The sequence below is a fragment of the Gymnoscopelus microlampas genome (genome assembly GCF_963454915.1).
Source record: "Gymnoscopelus microlampas genome assembly, chromosome: 11".
Taxonomy (NCBI): domain Eukaryota; kingdom Metazoa; phylum Chordata; class Actinopteri; order Myctophiformes; family Myctophidae; genus Gymnoscopelus; species Gymnoscopelus microlampas.
In genome coordinates, this window is record NC_139948.1 from 51,657,921 (window position 1) to 51,673,191 (window position 15,271).

A 15,271-nucleotide genomic window follows, 5' to 3' on the forward strand; every position below is an offset into this window, starting at 1 on the left:
TGCACATGTTGCTTTAGCTGAGTGGCGGAAATGACTAACCACTCGCCTGGCCGCATCGATGGTTCTGGCTACTTCGGGTAAATCCAACCCTGCCTTAACTGCCAACTGTAATGTATGGCCAGTGCAGCCAAGGTCTTCTGGGATCTCCGCACACAAACTCATCGCTAGGTTCATGCTGCTGGCATTATCGTGTACAACGCAGAACACCTTCAGGCCCCACTCTTTGATTGTATCCGTCATCCTTTTGGCTATGTTGACAGCCATATGCCTCTCTGGCATTAAGCAGGTAGTGAGGACCTTTGCATGCATCTCCCAGTCGTCGGTGAGATAATGCGCTGTCACGGTGATATATGGCTCCATGGTGGGAGAGGTCCAGAGGTCTGTGGTGAGTGAAACACTCGGATCTTTCAAATCAACTTCTAATTGCGCACGCAGTTGATCATAGTGGAGGTTGATGGTTTTCCATATTGTAGCATGTGAGGGGATAACGTCAAAGAATTTGATGATGTCCTTAAAGCCCCTTCCCGACACTGCAGCCAGTGGTCTTACATCCTTAACAATGAAGTCGACTAAAAGACTTGTTATTTTCTTTTTTCTGCTGTCGGTGACGGGACGTTTGGAGAATTCTCCGATTGTGGTCTGCCTTTGTTGACACTTTTCTTGTCGGCTCGCATTGCCGCTGCGGTCGGCTGAGCTACAGCTGCTTGTGCTTGGCACCGACGGGTGCGTGGTCAAGTGGTTGAGCATACTGCTGGTACTGCTGTGATATTTTAGCTTGGCCTTACATATTTTGCAGGTCACAGTGTTACCTTCTCTTTTAAAGTATTTCCACGCTTTTGATGTTTTATTTCTAGCAGTGTCAGTCGCATTTTTCTCTGCCTCTTTCTCCGGCTCTTTTTCCTGCTCCATGTTTTTCTTTGCCGCGTCAAGCGTTTGTCCCAATGGTTAGGTGAGTCAGGTGACACATGACGTCAGTATAGAGCATTAACCAATGCATCCACTAGAGGGCAGTGACAACTCATTCTTCTGACTGCCTATCTATCCAAGCTGTAAACCATTAAAAAATCCCCACAAAAATAATTAAAATAATAGCGATTATTCAACGTCGGTTTTCAACGTCGAATAGTGCCTTTGATATTCGAATATTCGAGTATTTGACTATTCGGTGAATGCCCTAGTATGAAGCCATCTTGAATGCAATTCTTTGAAGGGCACACTGGTGTCTGATCGACGGAGCATTTAAGGCAGTTAATCCTCTTCTAAAAAAGGTATAAAAAGGCTAGTTAAATCTGGTCCCATACAATCATGTGTAACATCACTGTGTGTGTGTGTGTGTGTGTGTGTGTGTGTGTGTGTGTGTGTGTGTGTGTGTGTGTGTGTGTGTGTGTGTGTGTGCGTGCGCGTGCATGCATGCATGCATGCATATGTTGCCTTCCTACAGGAGGCCGCAGTATAGTAGAAGCACAACTCTGCAAAAGTGGCACAAAATATCTACCGTTTCCATTACACAAAAGTACCCCTGCTCAAATCCACAGGTATGAGTAGCAGACTCCGGTCATTCACACTCATTTGTAATGTACATTTTTGCCTAACAATGGAATGTAGGTGAGTGGCCAACTGTCCTGTATACAAATGCAAATCACCTGTGCACGTGGCCCAGCTTGGCCTAGCTCAGACCTACCCAGGACTGGGTACTTTTTAGGCACCAGTTTAGTACCACTTACACACCACTCTACCCACTTCATTGTAGTGGAAACCGAGGCACAAGTGGTCGGTGTGGTGTGGTGTGGGGGGAGGCCATGCATATGGAAAGCCGCCTTAATAGGCTCTATTAGGCTGTACTAGGCTCTTGTCCACCCTGTAGATCCTCAACTCATAGGGACTAACCACTGTGTACACGGGCAATAGCTTGTGTGTGCACGAGCAATAGTTTTGCATGAACATTTGTAGGCCAAAGTAAAGTACTGCCTTCTATAGCCTAATAGAGCCCAGTAAAGCCTAGCAAAGGCTGCTAGAGCTGAAAGCAGACTATTAGAGCCCAGCAGAGACTAGTACAGTAAAACCTAGTACACCCAGGTCTAGCCTAGTCCAGCCTGGTGGGAGAACATAACAGGGAGGGGGTACCAGGCTATGCTAGGACTGATAAGGCTGGACTAGGATAGATGAGGCTGTACTAGGCTGTACTAGACTCTAATAGGCTCTATTAGGCTGTACTATGCTCTTGTCAGCCCTGTAGATCCTCAACCCATAGGGACTAACCACTGTGTACACGGGAAATAGCTTGTGTGTGCACAAGCAATAGTTTTGCATGAACCTTTGTAGACCATAGTACAGATCTGCCTTGCACAGCCTAATAGAGCCTAGTACAGCCTAGCACAGCCTACTAGAGCTTAAAACAGCCTATTATAGACCAGTAGAATCTAGTATAGTACAGCCTAGTACACCCATGCCTAGTCCAGCCTTTTGGGAGAACAGAATAGGGGAGGGGGTACAAGGCTATGCTAGGACTGATAAGGCTGGACTAGGATAGATTAGGCTGTACTAGGCTGTACTAGACTCTAATAGGCTCTATTAGGCTGTGCTAGGCTCTTGTCAGCCCTGTAGATACTCAGACCATTGGGACTAACCACTGTGTACACGGGCAATAGCTTGTGTGTGCACGAGCAATAGTTTTGCATGAACCTTTGTAGACCATAGTACAGATCTGCCTTGTACAGCCTAATATAGCGTTGTACAGACCAGCACAGCCTTCTGGAATTTAAAACAGTCTATTAGAGACCAGTAGAGTCTACAACAGTAAAGCCTAGTACACCCATAGCCTAGTCCAGCCTTTTGATGGAACAGACTAGGGGACGGCGATATAGGCTATACTAGCATGGAACAGACTGGACTAGTTAAGACTAGGTTGTACTAGGCTCTATTAGGTTGTACTAGGCTGTACTAGTCCCTTGTCAGCCCTGTAGATACTCAGACCATTGGGATTAACCACTGTGTACACGACCAATAGTTTGTGTGTGCACGACCAATAGTTTTTTTTCCCTGTTGGTGTGTACCTATAGCCATCCCCATCCCACTCTATATAGTTGTGTTGAAAGTAGTTTGTGTTCAGTTATCAGTACCAGTTCTGTGGCTCTAACTCCTCCTGGGGGTGAGTTATACAAGGCAGAAATCCCCATGATAGCATATTTATGGAACGTCACATTTATTTTTTGGTCATCAGGGGCCAAATGTACCAGGATTTTTACATCATCTAAATATTTATTTTAGATGTCCTAAGGATGGTAAAAATACAGATAAGTAGAAATAAAATAAAACTAGAAAAAGTGCTCCTCGGAGCACAACTCTCCGCTGTTGGGAATGTTCTATCTGTATAAATGTCCTATCCGTCCTGTCTGTATAAGTGTCCTATCCCTCCTGTCTGTATAAGTGTCCTATCCGTCCTGTCTGTATAAGTGTCCTATCCCTCCTGTCTGTATAAGTGTCCTATCCGTCCTGTCTGTATAAGTGTCCTATCCCTCCTGTCTGTATAAGTGTCCTATCCGTCCTGTCTATGTAAGTGTCCTATCCGTCCTGTCTGTGTAAGTGTCCTATCCGTCCTGTCTGTGTAAGTGTCCTATCCAATTGTTACAGTATCCGCCATTTCTCAACCATTTCGTGATTGTTCCTGTCTTACCTCACTCTTACCAGACTTGTGTTGGGAATGTTGGGAATGTTCTAATTCTTATGTTCTAACTGTCCTATCCATCCTGTCTGTATAAGTGTCCGATCCGTCCTGTCTGTATAAGTGTCCTATCCGTCTGTATAAGTGTCCTATCCGTCTTGTCTGTATAAGTGTCCTATCCGTCCTGTCTATGTAAGTGTCCTATCCGTCCTGTCTGTGTAAGTGTCCTATCCCTCCTGTCTGTATAAGTGTCCTATCCGTCCTGTCTGTATACTGTAAGTGTGCTATCCGTCCTGTCTGTATACTGTAAGTGTCCTATCCGTCCTGTCTGTGTAAGTGTCCTATCCGTCCTGTCTGTGTAAGTGTCCTATCCGTCCTGTCTGTGTAAGTGTCCTATCCGTCCTGTCTGTATAAGTGTCCTATCCGTCCTGTCTGTATAAGTGTCCTATCCGTCCTGTCTGTGTACTATAAGTGTCCTATCTGTCTGTGTAAGTGTCATATCCCTCCTGTCTATATAAGTGTCCTATCTGTCCTATTTGCCAATTATGTATCAGCCATGCAGCCATTTCGTGATGGTTCCTGTCTTACGTCACTTTGGCAGTGGCAAAGACACTGCCAAAGTGACGCCATGTATTTATACAATATTTCACCGTATTGTCACGTGTCACGTGAGGCTTGACCAATCGGTGTGTCATATTTAGAAAGTGAAAACAAAACTCTCCTGCGGAGAGTAATAATAAGGGGGATGCGGATGGATCACTTTAAGTACGAAACCGTTTTCTGTAATAGTGGCCTCTAATTTGCATATTTATTTACATTATATACATCTATTACATTATAAATACCTTCCACACATTGTCTGACCCTCAGAATATAAATATATACACTTTATTTGTCAGATTTGATTGCTTGGTTATAGAGTTATTTAAGAAATACTTCAAAATCGGCAGCCATTTTGATATGCAAATTAGGAGGTTAAGCACTAAGAATTTTGCTTGGGAACAGTGTTTTTCTGATTCAGCACCCTTGAATTATGTAAAATGGCTTTGTTCCCAACTTTTACCCCCAAATGCCGCTAATCTCCTTATAGAAGGCCTTTTTTCTGAAATCCCTCCTGTCTATTTTATAAAGTCTTATAATGTCTAATTAGTTGTCTTTTATCTTGTGTGGCAGACATAATGTCGGAGCATTCTGTTATATTGCGCCTGGAGTGCAGTAATCCTAGATTATGAAGGAGACATCTTCAAATGTTGTATGCCTTATATGGTATCATACAAGACCTATGGCCTTATTCATGAATGTGACATTGAAACCATAGTGATGTAACACTTGGAATCATTGGTCAATTTCTGAGCAAATAACATTGTACTTAAAGTGTATCAATGACTTCCTGGTAAACATCCATACACCACTTGCTTAGGTTATCTGCTTAAAGATTACAATTATTTGTCCACTATTTCATTTTTCTTCAGAAACAAAGGCACACTGCTTGACATTGTGAAGAAATTCCACCCTGAAAATAAGAACATCAAACACGTGAGGATCTTGCTCCTTGGACCAGTAGGATCTGGCAAGTCCAGCTTCATCAACTCTGTCAGCAGCATCTTACGGGGGAGAATGACCCAGGGTGCACCTGTGGATGCTATTGCTGGTGATATAAGTTACACCACTAAAGTATGTAACATATTTTGTTTCAGTGTATCTACGAGTGAAAGTAATTTGTAATTTACTTAATATATACATGCTCTGTTTAGTATACTGTATCATACAACTTAAGTGTATACAGTGTATACACTTAAGTTGTATGATACAGTACACTTAAGCTGTGTATACTTTGTACAGTGTTACTGTGTATACTATACACCAGGGGTGTCAAACTCATTTTGGGGTCCGGGCCACATTGGTCAAATGGTGACTTGATGTGGGCCGAAACCAGTTGTGGACACGCATGTGCGCTCACACGCATTCAGTTATACAGCATTGTTTTTCAGTCTGTTGTCTCAGTCACTGCTACTAACTACAGTATATCACCTTTAAAACATGTTATTATGAAGAAGAATAGCTACTTTAATTATTGACATTAAAACAAAATGCAATTTGTAAGAAGCATTCAATCCAGAAACGCATAATGTGTCTTTTTAGATCTACAAGCTCATCGTGCGGCACTCAGTGCCGCACTATGAGCTTGTAGATCTGCTATTTTTGAATAGCTAAATAAATCTTAAAATGACACAGATGCTTTCCCAGATTGAATGTTAAATACGCTCTGAGTTCAATTAATACTGAGGATTTCACTGGGCAAGCTCCTGAGAAATAAAATAAGCAGCTTTGATACATTTATAACTTTTTAACACATATATGATTCATGCTTCTAACTACCTATTACCATTATTATAATTTATATTTTCAAAAATATCCAAAATGGCAAATTTACATGGTGTAGCCAGCATGACATTTCATCTAAATCACTTGCTGCTTCCAGACACCTGACATCTCTTTGCTTTAACCAACTTTACAGGGACCAGTTATTTTCATAACACTGCACTGCACTGCACTGTGTGTGTGTGTGTGTGTGTGTGTGTGTGTGTGTGTGTGTGTGTGTGTGTGTGTGTGTGTGTGTGTGTGTGTGTGTGTGTGTGTGTGTGTGTGTGTGTGTGTGTGCGCGTGTGACAGACAGACAGACAGACAGACAGACAGACAGACAGACAGACAGACAGACAGACAGACAGACAGACAGACAGAGAGAGAGAGAGCTAGGCTGACTCCTGTGTGAGGATCAAAGAGTATAGCCATTACTACTCGACTAAGTAGTTGAATAGACTGTTAACGAGCCAATCAGCCAGAACATTCCACAGCTGGGGAGCCGATGGGCCATCAGAGGTACTCACTGCAGCCAAGTATCAGCGAGTGGGGGAGGGGGGAGAGCTGCTTGGACGCACAGCAAGGCAATGCAAACTGTGACTCTGTCTGTTACATTGTGTGATGAAGATGCTAGAAGCCTTGGCTACAAGCACTGTCTTATACAGTTCTGTTCATGCTTTTACAGTATCAAACCCATAAAATCAAAAAAGTAAACAAACAAAACTTCCCCTTCGTGTTCAATGACATCGTGGGCCTTGGGAGTGATACAGGAGTTCATGAAGCTGACATTAAGAAGGCTCTGGAAGGTCGTGTCAAGGATGGTTACACGGTAAAATGACTGCATGTACCACACTCATGATTCCTTAATGTGTTTTAATGATAACATGTCATCATTAACACAAATTAAGAATTAAAAAAACATATTTTATAAAAACCTACATATTTTTCCATGCCAATGTATTATTATTATTATTTGTTTTACCTTTTATTTTTATTTATTTTTTAAATTCTTGTACAGTTTGATCATGTATCAGCGATATCAGATAAGGATCCTCTCTACAACCCTAACCCCACTCTAGAGGACAAACCTCATGTTCTGGTTCTGGTCATTCCTGCTGACCAAATTACCCCTTCATCCCTACATTCCATGAAGAAGATGAAAGACATTGCAGACAACATGGGTAATTTTTGCATCTAACATTTTAGCTTGATGATTTGTTCTCAAAAGGTTATTGTGAACTTATTGTTGTCTTTCTAAAACAACAACAACAAATGATTAGTGTGGTATAACTACAGTATATAAGAATGATTATGCCTCAGTGCCATTGTCACATAAGAAAGAAAGAAAGAAACATGCTGGGCTGAGTATGTTTCTGCACTTTTGACAGGCATTCCACAGATCTGCATTCTCACCAAAATTGATGAGGCCAGTTCTTTGGATGTACAACATGTCTACAAATGCGAGAATGTGCAGGAAAAGGTGAGAATATTGGAAGTTTTAAACAAGATTATTCAACCACCTGTTAATCTCTGTTGAATGTTAACTGCAATTTACTCTCAACACAGATGAAGGAGGTCAGTGACACAGTGGGTATTCCAATGAAGCACATCTTTCCTGTGAAGAACTACCATGTAGAAACCGACCTGAAAGATGACATTGATGTTCTGATACTGACTGCACTGCTACAGATGATTTACCTTGGAAAATACTTGTAGTATAAGATGTTGTAGTATATCTGCTTCATTTAGATGCATAGTAAAAGCCTTTGTATTAATTTAACAACTAACAGTGTACACATGGAACAACATTAACTGGTGTCTATTTGGTTCCATCTGTACACTCTTCTAAGTTACATGAATACAAATATTTGACTATTACTGTGGGACAGTGAGATCAGACAGCCAGAGATGGATGACATAGACATGTGCTTAGATATAAATCAGCAGGGCGCCTCTGTAAAATAAGATGAGCCACTTGTATAACTTGTGAGTGACACAGTTTGATAAATCCAGTATGATTCAATGATGCATGGTTGGATTGATTGGTGTTCACTCTCCATTCCGACATCTCACCACTCCGACTAGTGGCTTCCGCGTGCGGTTAGGGTTAGGGTTAGGGTTAGGTATAGGGTTCGTCAACGTCGGAAAGGCGACATGTCGGAAAGGAGAAATGCACACTCTCCATTCCGACATCTCACCACTCCGACTAGTGGCTTCCGCGTGCGGTTAGGGTTAGGGTTAGGGTTAGGTATAGGGTTCGTCAACGTCGGAAAGGCGACATGTCGGAAAGGAGAAATGCACCCGGATTGATTCAGGATCTATAAATGACAAGGTTGTGTAGTTACAACATGCACACCTGACCAAACTGCTTGGCTCTCTTCTGTGGTGCAGGGAATCCAAAAGCCCCAAAAAGTACATCAAATAAGTAAAAACGAGCCCTGCACACAAGCCGATGGCTTATATAATATGCAATGCACATACACTGACCAAATCATCTTTTTAGTATTAGCCTATTGCCTCTTTTTGCTGAAGTTTTATCTCTCTTTCTCTTTACTATTATCACCTATGCTGCTTAATTGACTGAAATAAACCATCTTGTGTACCTGTACACAAGATGTAAAGAACAACCTGAACCTTGAGCACACTGGGTCACCTCTGCACTGACTTTATAAAAACAAAAACAAAAAAACATAAAAAACACACACTTTGCTCGTACACGAGATCATAACGACCAAAACGTGATTCTTTTTTCAATCAAGTCAGTGCAGATGTGATCCAGTATGTGTAGGACTCTATTCTGTACTTACCGTGCCATGGTTTAACTCCTGCTATCAATGAGATATCTTTGACTGTTGCAATTACAAATGAATGTTCCAAAACCAAAATACACAAACACATAGTAAAAAGTATAAATATATTATATATATAAGGGGGCACGGTGGCGCAGTCGGTAGCGCCGTCGCCTCACAGCAAGAAGGTCCTGGCTTCGATTCCCGCCGGGGACGCTGTGGGTGCATCAGCGCCCATACCCTAGGTGGGGTTGGCGAAAGGGCCCACTCTGTGTGGAGTTTGCATGTTCTCCCCATGTCTCTCAGGGTAGTTAGTAATCCTGGTCACTATAATGCCTCCCCCATGACAGCCGGGGCGCCTGATGGAGGGGAAGGGAACTGGTTGGAAGAACGTGTTCCTTCCACGCGCTACGTCCAACCAGGGAAACTTCTGCCCTGTCAGGTGATAAGAAGGTCAGTTGGCTCTCATGCATTGAAGGAGGCATGAGCTCGGCCCTGGCCTCCCTAGGCTGGTGAGGGGAGTGTAGTGCCAAGGATCACTTAGAAAATTGGCACCGGGTGTAAAAAAAGGGTTACAAAATCGTGGGATAAAATTTTTTTTTTTTTAATTTAGTTTAAGTTTAGTTTAGTTTATTTCAGTCAATTTTGTGGTACACAACGTAATTAAAATTCCATAGGTAATACAAACAAATTAATGAGAAAATAACCACATAATCCAAATAATTGCTTTAATCCAAAATTGCTTTAATAATTAATTAAGAAAAGTCCTTCTTGGAAACACCTTCTCTATCTCAGCATACTTTGAGAATGTTAACTAGCCTTTTTCGGTTGGAAAACTCCCAATACTGGTTTAAATACTCTCACCATGGAGTATTTAACTCAAACAATGTCTTATAGAGATTACTATAATTACTGTATGTGTATTTGCTTTATTTTGAAAATGTGCTAGTTTGTATTAGTTGACACCGCTGGTAGTGTTTGTAGTGAAAGAAATTACCTGCCTATTTGCTTTATGTTGAGTTGCATATTGTTTATTGTTTATATAAACTCTAATTAAAGCTATCTGTTAACTTGGAAGCATTGTCCAGGTTGTCATCTTTGAATTGGCCATCTACTACACCTTTGCACACACCTAATATACCAATACCCAGGCACCACCCTAGCAGTGATATATCACTCTCACATATTACACCCTATAACCAACTTAACAACCACTTTCAATTCATCACTCCTTTTTTTCTCAGTTCTTCCACAAATTTTACAATTTCCTTCATTGATTGTCTTTCTATTCTTTTGTATTTCACAAATTTCTCTCATTTATTTATAGTGTGTAATTAGCTACATATATCAAACAATCAATCACTAAATTCAGTGGTCTGTAATTGTTTTAATATAACCACTGCTATCAATCATAGACAGTGTCAGGCAAATCAACTAATTAATTAAATCAATCAATTCTGCAGTGCTTGCCTTTAGCCGTATTCAGCAAGGTAGCCATGTAAACAAACACACAATGTCATTTTACAGTAAAGTACAGTACACTAAAATAATGCACACACACACACACACACACACACACACACACACACACACACACACACACACACACACACACACACACACACACACACACACACACAAACTCTGTTCTCTTTTGACAACAGACTATGATAACGACGGACTAGTTTGTGGCGTTATGTTTCTCTATCTATCTGTATTTCTTTGTTGATGCTGCTATTTGTTTTAAGTGCGCTACAAAAAAATGTGTTGTATGTTCCATAAAAGGACAATAAACATCTTATCTCTGTATGAGTTCTCTCCCCTGACTGGATAAAATTGGTGTCCCGTCTTTAAAATATATTTTCTGTTTACCAAAAAGGTTGAAAGACTGGGAGATCCCTGCTACTGAAATAAACACGATATATGCTGGCAATGATTGCGGAATAAAGGAATATAGAGCTATTTAGCACTGATTATGAATGAATAAATAAATACATACAATACATACATACAATACATACAATACATACAATACATACAATGCATACAATACAAACAAACAAACAAACACACAAACACATGTCGTGTAATTGAGGCATAAACTGCGGTTACCCGGCTGGTTGGTGGTAATAAAAGTAGAGGAGAAGAGACATCAGGTTCCCAGGTTCTATCATGATTCGGTTTATTCATCCATCATAGCAGCATCGCAACAGCAGAGAGCCAGGGCAGAGCCCTGATCTCCCGCACAGCCTGACGGCGTGGTCGTACTACCTTCACAAGTCATATATCAGTCACCTTTATACTGTAGGATCACATTTGAATACAGTTCTTGGGGTGGGGGTCAACCTGTGGGTGACAAGACACCCCTTCATGTCCTTTGAACATTTGGCAAATGGTAGCCTACTGTCTCTCTATCTGCTTCCTATATCCTGCTCAGAGTGTGATCAGGATGATAAGACAAAGACATGTAAATGACTGTAGTTCACAGCTATGCTGAGTGTCCCTGATTGATTAACAGATGCCAGTGTGTCTGAGTCAACAATCCGACATCCCTTTTCTCCGACTATGTGGCATCCGCGTGCGGTTAGGGTTAGGGTTCGGGTTTGGTACAGGGTTAGTATTGGAAACGTCGGAGGCATGCGCTGTCGGAGGAATGCGCTGTCGGACTAACGCGCTGTCGGACTAACGTATTGCACCCGAGTCAACACACCCTTTGAGTCTTACTTTTAGCTTTTAGTACATTTGTTATAATAATAATCTGTTTTTACTTGCATACTGTTTCATAACTATAAGCCATATGGGCTATATACCACATATTCCCCCCACGAAAGACTCTGACGTCTTTCGCAACAAGTATATTAAATAAAACAGTTTGCAAGAAAAAACATCAAAAAATAACATTCTTCCAAACTCTTACTTACGACCCCCCAAGACCAATGGCTGGACTCCAAACAGAACAAAAGACATTCAGTACGATTCAACACAAACAACACATCAGAACAGAACAACTTAGATACAGGCATCGAAATTACACAATAAAGTCATACAGTGATTTACATTCAATTTCAAAATAAAATAGACAAACTGTTTCACAAATCAAGCAAGAATATCAGTATTTAGTAACGGATCGACTAACATCTGTCGCGTGCGTCATGGGTCACATGACTTTCGACTGACACAGAAGGCAAAGACTGGGACTATTTAAAAATAAAACAAGCTTAAAATATAAAACACTCAGAAAATCTTATTCAGAGAAAATACATAGGATGCTCACGTCGCATCAAAATATATTTCCCCTTCCCAAATCAGTGTGCAGGTCTCTCTGTTAAGCTTAAACTCTGGAATAAAATATTACACAGCCGACACACTTTGAAAGCTGACAGTCTACAATTGAATCAGACATTTCACCAAACGATAAAACTTCTCTTCCGACCGATGTCCCCTCACGCCAAGCACCAGTTAGTAACCAAAAGACAACATTTAAGCTTTTCACTAAGCTAACATTGTATCAATTAATTACACATGATAACTCCAACGGAGATGCCCACATACAGATACAAAAAGGAGTGTACCTTCAATGAAATAACAACCCACAAAGTAAACTCACATAAAATGTGACCAGAAAGTGTCACAACTAAATCCTCGCTTTACACTGTCACTCACGGCAACAAAAATACGCTCCGCGGTTTTAAATCACTTTATCACTTCATAAATACAACCTTTCGTCCAGCATTGTCAGTGTTCCATCCGAAAATGTTGCTTTCGTAGTCTCTTTCTCAATGTCCACGCATCTCAGCAAAAAACTGAGCGCAGGTCCCAGATGGTATTTGTCTTCCAGCCAAAAAGATAGCCTCTCCATTCTCACCCCTCCTCCCCCCACGGGGAACTCCTACACAGCAAGTTCCCCGCACAGCCGCCTTCACAGCCGCGCACTCCGCTAGCAACCACTGGGAAGAGCAGAGAAGAGTAGAGAAGATCTGGACCCGAGGCCGCCGCAGTCATCACAGCAGCCGCTGCGAGGTCACACATCGTAGGCGTAGAAAACCCAGGTCGCTCTGAAGTCTCCACGGCTTGCTTCGCGGTGGTCCTCCTCGTCGTAGGAAGACCCACGGATCCGAACCAAACGTCCTCCACAGCCAGGCCCGCTCCCGCGGCCACCTCAAAACACACAGGTTCTTCTCTAAAGTGCTCCCGTAAAGGAAAGCAACAATAGCCGCTGGTTCGCCAAGTGTCGTGTCAGATGAGGCAGTAAACTGCGGTTAGCAGGCTGGTTAGTTGTAATAAGAAGTGGAGGAGAAGAGAGACGTCGCGGACCCAGAGTTTCCATATTCACCATTTATTCATTCATCATAGCAGCATCGCAACAGCAGAGAGCCAGGGCAGAGCCCTGATCTCCCGCACAGCCTGACGGCGTGGTCGTACTACCTTCACAAGTCATATATCAGTCACCTTTATACTGTAGGATCACATTTGAATACAGTTCTTGGGGTGGGGGTCACCCTGTGGGTGACAAGACACCCCTTCATGTCCTTTGAACATTTGGCAAATGGTAGCCTACTGTCTCTCTATCTGCTTCCTATATCCTGCTCAGAGTGTGATCAGGATGATAAGACAAAGACATGTAAATGACTGTAGTTCACAGCTATGCTGAGTGTCCCTGATTGATTAACAGATGCCAGTGTGTCTGAGTCAACAATCCGACATCCCTTTTCTCCGACTATGTGGCATCCGCGTGCGGTTAGGGTTAGGGTTCGGGTTTGGTACAGGGTTAGTATTGGAAACGTCGGAGGCATGCGCTGTCGGAGGAATGCGCTGTCGGACTAACGTATTGCACCCGAGTCAACACACCCTTTGAGTCTTACTTTTAGCTTTTAGTACATTTGTTATAATAATAATCTGTTTTTACTTGCATACTGTTTCATAACTATAAGCCATATGGGCTATATACCACATATTCCCCCCACGAAAGACTCTGACGTCTTTCGCAACAAGTATATTAAATAAAACAGTTTGCAAGAAAAAACATCAAAAAATAACATTCTTCCAAACTCTTACTTACGACCCCCCAAGACCAATGGCTGGACTCCAAACAGAACAAAAGACATTCAGTACGATTCAACACAAACAACACATCAGAACAGAACAACTTAGATACAGGCATCGAAATTACACAATAAAGTCATACAGTGATTTACATTCAATTTCAAAATAAAATAGACAAACTGTTTCACAAATCAAGCAAGAATATCAGTATTTAGTAACGGATCGACTAACATCTGTCGCGTGCGTCATGGGTCACATGACTTTCGACTGACACAGAAGGCAAAGACTGGGACTATTTAAAAATAAAACAAGCTTAAAATATAAAACACTCAGAAAATCTTATTCAGAGAAAATACATAGGATGCTCACGTCGCATCAAAATATATTTCCCCTTCCCAAATCAGTGTGCAGGTCTCTCTGTTAAGCTTAAACTCTGGAATAAAATATTACACAGCCGACACACTTTGAAAGCTGACAGTCTACAATTGAATCAGACATTTCACCAAACGATAAAACTTCTCTTCCGACCGATGTCCCCTCACGCCAAGCACCAGTTAGTAACCAAAAGACAACATTTAAGCTTTTCACTAAGCTAACATTGTATCAATTAATTACACATGATAACTCCAACGGAGATGCCCACATACAGATACAAAAAGGAGTGTACCTTCAATGAAATAACAACCCACAAAGTAAACTCACATAAAATGTGACCAGAAAGTGTCACAACTAAATCCTCGCTTTACACTGTCACTCACGGCAACAAAAATACGCTCCGCGGTTTTAAATCACTTTATCACTTCATAAATACAACCTTTCGTCCAGCATTGTCAGTGTTCCATCCGAAAATGTTGCTTTCGTAGTCTCTTTCTCAATGTCCACGCATCTCAGCAAAAAACTGAGCGCAGGTCCCAGATGGTATTTGTCTTCCAGCCAAAAAGATAGCCTCTCCATTCTCACCCCTCCTCCCCCCACGGGGAACTCCTACACAGCAAGTTCCCCGCACAGCCGCCTTCACAGCCGCGCACTCCGCTAGCAACCACTGGGAAGAGCAGAGAAGAGTAGAGAAGATCTGGACCCGAGGCCGCCGCAGTCATCACAGCAGCCGCTGCGAGGTCACACATCGTAGGCGTAGAAAACCCAGGTCGCTCTGAAGTCTCCACGGCTTGCTTCGCGGTGGTCCTCCTCGTCGTAGGAAGACCCACGGATCCGAACCAAACGTCCTCCACAGCCAGGCCCGCTCCCGCGGCCACCTCAAAACACACAGGTTCTTCTCTAAAGTGCTCCCGTAAAGGAAAGCAACAATAGCCGCTGGTTCGCCAAGTGTCGTGTCAGATGAGGCAGTAAACTGCGGTTAGCAGGCTGGTTAGTTGTAATAAGAAGTGGAGGAGAAGAGAGACGTCGCGGACCCAGAGTT

General features: G+C 42.2%; 1 protein-coding gene across 1 annotated transcript in view; it reads left to right on the plus strand.

Moving 5' to 3' along the window:
- Window positions 1-358: 358 nt before the first annotated feature.
- Window positions 359-15,271, plus strand: part of LOC311054858 (interferon-induced protein 44-like) — a gene marked incomplete at its 5' end in the record, with an annotated part of 203,507 nt that continues 188,594 nt past the window's right edge. The window contains 4 exons of the mRNA XM_084070856.1: window positions 359-378; window positions 5,134-5,335; window positions 6,708-6,851; window positions 7,041-7,203. Of these exons, the coding sequence (XP_083926982.1) occupies window positions 359-378; window positions 5,134-5,335; window positions 6,708-6,851; window positions 7,041-7,203 (529 nt within the window). The remainder of the gene's footprint in view (window positions 379-5,133; window positions 5,336-6,707; window positions 6,852-7,040; window positions 7,204-15,271) is intronic.